The following is a 9,557-nucleotide window of genomic DNA, read 5'->3' on the forward strand; positions in this document are numbered from 1 at the left end:
ATAGAAGCTAATTCCCTGCTCTTTATAAAGGCCCCACAGGCCTGGCCTGTCTTCCACTCTGACACCCCCCCAACCCCGCCCAGCACCATTTGCTGTACCCTAATCCTGTTGACCCTGAGACCATGTCATCTGCTTCTTCACTCATTGTCACCTCTGCCACACCCTCGCCTGCATCCCCAGGACTCCTTGACTGCTTGTTTCAAGAGGCCACTCTCTCCTGTTCTAACATCTCCAGCGTCCTTAGCACCAAAGCATTTACAAGTCTGAAGTTCTCATTTATCTGTCATTCTTCACCTGAATATTTTGTTTTGGTTTTTGATTTTTGGTTTTTTTTCAAGACCAGGGTTTCTCTGTGTAGCCTTGGCTGTCCTGGACTCACTTTGTAGACCAGGCTGGCCTCAAACTCACACCTCTGCCTCTCAAGTGGTGGGATTACAGGCGTGCGCCACCACACCTGGCTTTTCACCTGAATATTACCAGGCTTGCAGGGTTCTCTGCGACCACCTTGGCCAGCAAGAAAGCAGTTTGGTTCAACACAACTAAGGAGCGGGTGTTGGACCAAACCTGGGGAATCTGACCCCAAGTGGTTTAATTTAGCCATATTTAAGCACAGCATAATTTGGTAAAAACTTTTCTAGTGATAATTAATCAATCCCATGTGCACAATAAAGCTTAAGACACAGCCAGGGGCTAGAGATATGGCTCAGAGGTTAAGAGCACTGCTTGCTCTTCCAAAGGTCCTGAGTTCAATTCCCAGCAACCATATGGTAGCTCACAACCATCCATGATGAGATCTAGTGCCCTCCTCTGGTGTACATAGTAAATAAATAAATCTTAAAAAAAAAAAAAAAAAAGACATAGCCAGATGGTCGTGGTGCATGCCTTTAATGCCAGCAGTTGGAAGGCAGAAGCAGGTGGACTTTTTTGAGTTCGAGGCCAGCCTTGTCTACAAAGTGAATTCTAGGAGTCAGAGCTGTTACACAGAAATCCTGTCTCACAAACAAACAACAACAAAAGGCTTAAGACATGACTACATTGCCAGGCTGGGAAGAACACCTTTAATGCCAGCACTGGAAGTCATATCTGTGTGAGTTCAAGACCAGCCTGGTCAACAGTGAGTTCTAGGACAGGCAAAACCCTGTCTCAAAAAGAAACCAAATAAATAAATAAAAGAAAAGAAACCCTAACCCAAACAAACAAACAAACAAACCAAAATAAAAAACCAAAAGCCAGGTATGGTGGCACATGCACTGGGGGAGGCAAAGAAAGGTGGATTTCTGTGAATTTGAGGCCAGCTTGGTCTACAAAGTGAGTCCAGGGCAGTCAAGGCCACACAGAGAAACCCTGTTGTTGGTCTGATGTATTTTGAAACCAAATAAATAAATAAATAAAATTTAAAATTAAGAGACGGGCAGAGGGAGAGAAAGGACATTACCACATTGAAACTCCTTATGTGATATCGCCCATGAAGATGGGTTCTGTAGAGTGATAAGCTCGAGTAAGGACCTAGGGGAGGAACAGATGTGATCTTGGCCACACATTATTGTAAAGGTCACTAAGCCTTTAAGCATGTCTCTCCCAGCCTTTGGGGCAGACAAGTCATAAGCATCCCTCCCTTTGAAGGGACAAGCCTGTGTGTTTAATGTTCCTGGTTCTCTCGTGCCTTCCACACAGCTTGACTGTCCTGAGTCGGTGAATGGCATACAGTCGGTACTCAATAAAATGGTTTTATGAGAGGTGGGTCAAATAGCTCATCAGGTAAGAGTTTCTTGCTGCAAAGCCTGGTGTCCTGACTCCTATCTCTGAAATCTACATGGTAGAAGGAAAGAACCAACTCCTGTGAGTTGTTCTTTCACACAAATGTCCACAAGCACACCCCCCACCCCCCCACATGTCCCTCTCTACCACACAAAATAAATATGTACTTGTTGATGGATGAGTGAGCAAATGTGTAAATGATAAGGCAACTCAGAGACTTTTATTTTGGAAAATCTTTAATTTAGGTGTGCCACCCTCCATTGGGAGGGAGATGGAGGAGGCAGTGGAGTAGCACCTGTAATTCTGTGCTGTAGGCTTCACAGCATGGATCAGGGGGCGCTAGTTATGGCCGTTAGAAGTTGGCATCAGCCTGGGCGTCCTTCCATGCCTGGCGCACTGTGATCTTCACTTTGAAAGGGCTGATCAGGAAGACCACCTTGGGGTCACCCTCCAGGCAGGGCAGTGTCCCATCATCTGCCACATCCAGGTCAAACCTCTGCAGCAGGCAGGCCATGAAGAGGAAGAGCTCCTGCCGGGCCAGGACCTCTCCAACACAGGCGCGGGGACCAGCTCCAAAGGGCAAGTAGCTTAAGGAGGGTGTAATGAGATGGTTTCCTGTCGGATCTAAGAAGCGCTCTGGGGACAAAGGGAACCATCAGCCAGGGGCCAAGCTTTTGCTCAGGGGACCTTGACCTGCTTTTAGGACACAAGGATATTAAATAATCAGGAAGGATGGGGAGAGAGGAAGAAGAGTCACCGGGAGAAAATGCCACCACTCAAGAGAAGAGGCACAGGTCTCCTGTGGGACAGATGCCGGCAGACCTCCCACAGAATCAATCAGAAGAGCGAGTTGGAAACCATAGCTGTGAAGAGTTTGGGGCAGTCTCCAGTAGAAGGGAACTGGCCTATGAAGATGCAGCCAAGAGGTTTCTAGTAGCAAGGTTAGTGGGCAGGAAGGAGTTCTGGCTTGGTGGAGCAGATTCCAGGCTGGCTGTGTAGCCCAGGGGTTAGGATGGGACAAACGGGGACTCACCAGGCATGAACCGAGCTGGCTGGTCCCATTCCTTCTCGTTGTGATGCAGTGCCCACAGATTGACGACCACATGTGTGCCCTTGGGTATGGTAAACTCTCCAATGCTGACCCAGACAGGGAGAAGAAAAAGGAACATTGTCTTTCCCTTCCTGCTCAGCCACACGTCTCCACTAGGTGGCACCCCCGAGGCCCTCTCATTCTCCCTTATCCTCAGCTTCTGGCTTCTGCCAGGATTCCATCTGGATCCAGCCTTATTCCCTGGTCAAACATTCGTGCTTGTCAGCACTCGGGTGTCTCGGAAGCGCGCGCGCGCGCAAGCGCGCGCGTGTGTGTGTGTGTGTTACAGCTTGGAACCCTGGGTACCCGGTCCTTTAGCCCAGACCCATGTCTCCAAGGGTAGCAGTAAGTTTGCAGGGCAGCCAGGACATCCGTGGGAGGCGGGTGCAGTGGTTAGGGGGACCAGGGAAGGATGGTTGACAGTAGTTGTCACCATCTGACTAGCAGCTAAGGGTGAGTGGAACACTGATGGGGGGCACTCCCATGGGACTAGCACCATTTAGTCAGTAGCTAAGCGCGGGTTGGCCATGGATGAGGAACAAAATAGGCTAGTTAACAGCTCCCTCCTGCGTGGGTGGTCTCGGCATACCTCGCGTCAGTGTTAGCCTTGTGGGGGATAAGCATAGGGGCCACAGGCCGGATGCGAAGCACTTCTCGGATGGTGGCCTCCAGCATGAGGAGGTGAGTCCGGTCATTGAAAGTTGGGGTGCGGCTGAAACCTATATTCTGGTCAATCTCCTTTTGGATCTTCTCCTTTACCTGAGGACCAGAATGAGGTCATATGATCATGTTGTTCAAGTTTAAGGAGACAGGCGCTTAGCTTTGCCCAGTGCTTACACCCAGAACAGCCTGCAAAGACTGTCCACGATGTCTCTGCAGCCCAGGCCTTGTTTCTAGAAGACTGGGCAACTTTATTATTATTATTATTATTATTATTATTATTATTATTATTATTATTATTACTATTACTACTACTATTATCATCATTATTGATAAGGTTTCTCTGTGTAGCCTTGGCTGTCCACGGCTTGCTTTGAAGAACAGGCTGGCCTCAAACTCACAGAGATCTGCCTGCCTCTGCTTCTGCTGGGATTAAAGGCCTGTGTCACCATGCACAGCTAAGACAGGGCAACTTTAACTCAGGAGGAGAATCAGCCGCTGCTTGTGCACCAGGCAGCTCGGACTCAGGCTATCCACAGAGAAGCCTCCAGGCATTGCGTCCCATGCCCCAGCAAGGAGGCTGGATGGGTTCTATAGAAAGACAAGAGTGAGGAGACGCTCACCTCAGGATTGTGCAGCAGGAAAGCCACAATCCAACTCAGCACAGACACGGTGGTCTCTATGCCCGCCCCAAAGATGTCCGCCACCGTGGCGAGAATGTGCTGGTCTGAAAACACACTCGCGCCCTGGTCTTCGCTGGTGTTGTTATTGTCTGCGTTCATCTTGGCTTGTATCAGAATGTCGGTCAGGTTAGAGATGGAGTCACTGTTGAAATTCTCCTGGGGTGAGAGACAGGGATGAAGAGGGAGCCCCACCTCCAAAATCCCTGCCACGCTCCAGCCTATGCTAGACACAGCAGACTCCTTGTGCCTGAGGACAGAGAGGGCTGGGCAGGACCTGTGAGTTCTGTGTTCCTTCTAAGAACGGTTTCGACCTCTCACTTTTCCACTCGCATACATTAGAAGACCAGTTTCTAGTGATCACCTATTATGTGCCAGCCGCCTGACAGGTTCTGGAGATCTCAGTGTCCAAAAATGCACCCTAGGCCTGTTCACACGACACCTCCAACCTCATAGTCACCCCTGCTCCATCACTTACCTTGCGTTTTTCCAATATTTCAGTCAGTATTTCATCTCGGACTTTAACGCATCTCTTTATCATTTCCAAGGTTTTATTGGGGAAAATCTAAAAACAGAAAGAAATGTCAAGCCCACCTATCCAACTAGGGAAATCCTTCCTCGGAGGCAGAAAGTCCCCACACTAGCCTTGACCTACAGCCAAGAAGGCCAGATGACTACAGAATGAGATTACCATGGCCAAAAAGGACAACTTGAAACAGTGGAGGACAGGGCAGACTCCTGTGCCCTTCCCCCATTCAATTCAACATCCGTCTCTGGTAGCTGTGCACCTTCCCTGACTCACACGACAGACTCCAGCCGGGTGGGGTGACTCATGCCTATCATCCCAGCACTTGAGGCAGAGGCAGGCAGATCTCTGTGAGTTCGAGGCCAGCCTGGTCTAAAAATCGAGTCCAGGACAACTATGACTATTACACAGAGAAACCTTGTCTTGAAAAACCAAAACCAAAACAAACAAAATTCAAAGTCTGCTGGGGGTGGGGGTGGGGGATGGTGCACACCTTTAATCCCAGCATTTGGGAGGCATAGGTAGGTGGATCTCCGTGAGTTTGAGGCCAGCCTGGACTACAGATTGGGTTCCAGGACAGCCAGAGCTGTTACACAGAGGAAACCCTGTCTTGAAAAACCAAAAAAAAAAATCAGTTACATAGGCGATTTGAGGCCAGCCTGCACTATAGGGCAGCCTGCCCTGACGCCAAAGAGGCAGAGCAGATGACTTGGGATGAGTTGGAAGAGAAAGATGGTCATGGAAACAGTAAGTATTGGAGACTCTGTCCCAGTGGGATCGGAAAGTGGGAGTGTGGCTTTCTTCTCACCGTCAACCAAGGAAATATGTCCACCAGGTTCTTGTCGCCCAGGCAGTCCAGGATGCCCTCTGTAAAAGTCTTTATGGCGGTCAGCTTTGGGTCCCTGTTCTCGTAAGAGATGCTGAAGCAGATGGCGCAGATGACGTTGATTATTGACATGAAGATAGGCTGGGACAGGTCGATGGACTCCTCATTGTGGGTGAGCAGCAAGTCACACAGTGAGCTGGCTTCCCGACATACTAAGGAGAGAGCCGATGACCACTAGATGGCAGCAGCCGCCTAAGAAATGGCTGGACCCATCCAACCCATCGTCCTTTCCAGACCCCCACCCACCCCTCCAGCCCTAGGTGCTAGGGCTAACTTCACACTCACTGATCTTTTCCAGTTTCTGGTCGCCTTCCCTGAATAGGGCAAAGGTGCTGAGCACCAACTTCCGGTGCAGCTGCCAGTGGCTACCAGAGTCCGCGAAGGCGATGCCTTTTCCTTGGTCAGACAGCAGGCCTAGAGTCACCTTTGGAAGAGCAGGCAAGGCTGTAGGCACCCCAGGCACCGCTGGGACTATGTGGGTGCCCCACATCCCTGCTTCACTCCTACTTAGGACTGCCCTAAGGTCTTTCCTACAGGTCCGTGAAGAGCAGAATAGTGAGAAGACAGAAGGAACCCCGAATTTGAATGCAAGAACCCTGGGGTTCAGTTCCTTAGTAGGCTGCTTTCTGGGCCTCTCTGCTTCTATTTCTGACCTGGAGAGGCAGCTATGAGTCGAGTGAGCTAGGCGTGCCTGGCCTAGGGGGACAGGGAGGCTCAGAAGTTTTCCAGAGAGTTCTCTTTGCCCCTGCCTGTAAGCTGCTAAAGCCACAGGATCTATGCGTTTTCCTTCCCTTTCCCACTCCACTGCGGGCCTGTGCACTCAGCTTCACACCCATACTGGGAGACACCATATGTTTTATTCTCCCAAATGATAGGTCACAAGTATCTAAAGTCTCCCTCTTACATCCCTGACCCCCACATCCCCCCAAAAAACCCAGCTGGCCAGCCTCTTTTATTCTTACTGGGGGGGGGGGTTGAATTTTTCTTTTCTTTTTTCTTTTTGGTTTGTTTGTTTGTTTTTGGAGACAAGGTCTCCCTCTGTAGCACTGGCTATCCCAGAGCTCAGACCAGGCTAGCCTTGAATTCACAGCAATCTGCCTGCCTTTGCCTCCCAAGTGCTGGGATCGAAAGGCTGAGCCGCCACTGCCTGGACCCTTTTATTCCTTTGCTTCTGAGAGGAACCTACAAGCTGGGGGGAGCCTGGTAGTTGGGCAGCCCTCTCTGGCTGACTAGCCCAAGGAAAACGAATCAGGTCTGGTTTGCTCAAAGCTAATCGTGTTGTGCTCTATTGGGGTGCTCAGGGAAACACTTGCAGAAAGGTCATGGGAGCATAGGCAGGAAGTGTTTGTTGGATGGCTACTTAACAGTCAACACAAGGAGGTCAGAGGCCCTGAGGTACCACTGTATGTCCCCCACCGCCCCCCCTTCCCCCTGCAATATCCCCCATCTATCTGGGAGCCAAAGCCACATGATAAGGGAAACTGCAGTCTTTTTTTGTTTTTGTTTTTGTTTTTGTTTTTCGAGACAGGTTTTCTCTGTGTAGCCTTGGGCATCCTGGACTCGCTTTGTAGACCAGGCTGGCCTCGAACTCACAGCGATCTGCCTGCCTCTGCCTCCCGAGTGCTGGGATTAAAGGCGTGTGTCACCACACCCGGCTGGAAAACTGCAGTCTTAAACCCCACCCCCCACCCCCCAAGGCCAGTTGCTTCTTCCAACATCGTGGGGAGGATGCAGTTACTACCCTATTTTCCAGCAAAAATAATAGTCACGGTTATGGAGAACTTTAGCTCTGGGTCTGGCCTGAGCACCCTAGAATGATTATCATACAATTGAGGGGAAAGTGAGTGGAGTGAGGGGCCTTCAGCACCGTATTGCTGGGCGGCCCCTCAGAAGGTCTCCCTTTATTTCTCCTTCCCAGTTTAGAGGTTGGGTAAGGTGTGAGGGAGAGGTCCCACTAGTCTGATTTTGAAAGAACTGTGCAATCCCTAGGGCCTGAGGAGGGGAGGGCGGCGGGGATGGGGTGGGGAGGAGGGTGGGCATTGCTTACCATGAGGGGACGACCAGAGAATTCTTTTCCCTTCTTGACGAGCACTTCCTTGGCCAGCTTATAGTGGCCGACCATCACTGTAGTTGTGGTACCCAGGCGAAGAGAATAGATGGGACCGTATTTCTCCTGCAGCTTGAAGAAGTTGACATGCATATGACCACCTCTGGGGAGAAACGGCAGGCTGCCCACCAGGGGCAGGTATGGGAGGCTCTTGGGGAACCTGGCACCAGGTGTCTTTGACTTGGGCCAAAAGAAATACGCGAGGATGAGCAGCAAGAGACCCACAAGTTCCCACATGGTAGCTGGGTGTCGGCAGATGGACAGCGGTGGCGTGGAGAAGCTGCAGCAACTCCAGCAAGGAGGGAGGACTTTTAAAAGGAGTTCCTGATTGTCACCTTGAAGTTGTGTTATCTCTTGGCCTGTGAAAGTTTATCCTGGAATGGAGCCAAGCCCCAGTCCTCACCCAGAAAAGGGACAGGGGTGGGGCTGGCTCAGCTCAGGACGACCCCCCTGGAGGAGGAGCTGGCTAAGGAGCAGATCCTTGGACAGTTCCCTGGGGCTCCTGTGTTATGGATCCTCCCAGAGGCAAATGGTATCAGAATGAGATCAAGGTTTCAGAGCCTGCATGCTGTTAATGTCAAAAGTGCTGCACAGATAATAGTGTCATCAGGGTGCAGCTAGCCAAGTCTGTCAAAGACGCTTCAATCTTATTGTTTAATAGCTGAGGAGAATGCGATCTTCAAAGGTCACTCTATATAAGGTCACACAAGACAGTGATGACAAGAACCCAGAGGTTCTAAGTTTTCGTGGCTGTTCAGGTATGCAGAGCATCGGTTCAAGAGCCATTTCAGGTTTCTGTTAAAATTCAGCTTGGTCACTTTCTAGCTACATAGTCTTTAGGGGGCTGTTTAATCTTTTCTGAAAAAAATTTTTTTATTATGTTACTATATATAAGACATAAAATGCATCATTTAAAATACTTTAACTAGCTGGGCGTGGTGACTCACGCCTTTAATCCCAGCACCTGGGAAGCAGAGGCAGGTGGATTTCTGTGAGTTCAAGGCCAGCCTGGTCTACTGGACAGCCAGGGATACACAGAGAAACTCTGTCTCAAACAAATAAAGAAAAAACTTTAACTAGAGGATGGAGAGATAGCTCGGCAATTTAGTGCACTCACTGCTGCTCTAGAAGACCCAGGTTTGATTCCTGGTACCCATGCGGCAGCTCACAGCTTTCTGTACTCCCAGCATTCACAGGCCAAGTGCAGGAGGGTCAGGCCAGCCTCCGTGTCACTGGGAGTTTGAAGCTACCCTGAGGGGCTGTATAAGACTATGTCTCACTCAAAATCAATAGCTCAAAGCTTGTGCACAATGGTACACAGCTACGAAACCAGCCAGTTCCAGAACTCTCATCACTCCACGCAGTCACTGGAGCCACATCCACAACTCTGCAACTCTCTCCTCCAGAGCTGGTCTCTTCTCATCTACGGTCTGTCTGTCTGGACATGCATATTCCTTGTCTTAGTTTGCTTGCTGATGCTGCGGTAAAGACCATGACCGAACGCCTGCCACTGCCTCCCAGTGCTGGGGTTAAAGGTATGTGATGCCATGCCCAGCCTAACCTTTCCTTTCTTGTTCACCCCAAGATCTCAAATTAATATTACAAAATAATATAAAAACTGACAGTCTTTAAAAAACTTAATGTTAAAAAGTCCAAAGTTTCATCCCAGGCATGAGGGTACATGCCAGCACTCAGGAGGCAGAGACAAGTGGATTTCTAGGAGTTTGAAGCCAGCCTGGTCTGGTCCACACAACGAGAGCTCCAGGGTAGGCAAAAGGCCACAAGGTCAGAGAAATCAGGCCAGCTGCCAACAAACTGAGAAGCCATCAGATTATGTAAGTCACCTGGAA

At 49.9% G+C, this 9,557-nt stretch overlaps 1 protein-coding gene across 1 annotated transcript; it reads right to left on the reverse strand.

Annotated features, from left to right (window-relative positions):
* Window positions 1–2,091: 2,091 nt before the first annotated feature.
* LOC127190103 (steroid 17-alpha-hydroxylase/17,20 lyase) lies at window positions 2,092–8,562 on the reverse strand. Its single transcript, XM_051147148.1, has 8 exons — window positions 7,648–8,562; window positions 5,886–6,024; window positions 5,523–5,752; window positions 4,667–4,753; window positions 4,132–4,347; window positions 3,438–3,607; window positions 2,792–2,895; window positions 2,092–2,394 (listed from the first exon to the last, which is right to left on the reverse strand). Exons 1-8 carry the CDS (start codon window positions 7,942–7,944, stop codon window positions 2,111–2,113), a joined length of 1,527 nt encoding a protein of 508 aa, XP_051003105.1. The 5' UTR covers window positions 7,945–8,562; the 3' UTR covers window positions 2,092–2,110.
* Between the last annotated feature and the right edge of the window lie 995 nt (window positions 8,563–9,557).

The sequence above is a fragment of the Acomys russatus genome, chromosome 5 (genome assembly GCF_903995435.1).
Source record: "Acomys russatus chromosome 5, mAcoRus1.1, whole genome shotgun sequence".
Taxonomy (NCBI): domain Eukaryota; kingdom Metazoa; phylum Chordata; class Mammalia; order Rodentia; family Muridae; genus Acomys; species Acomys russatus.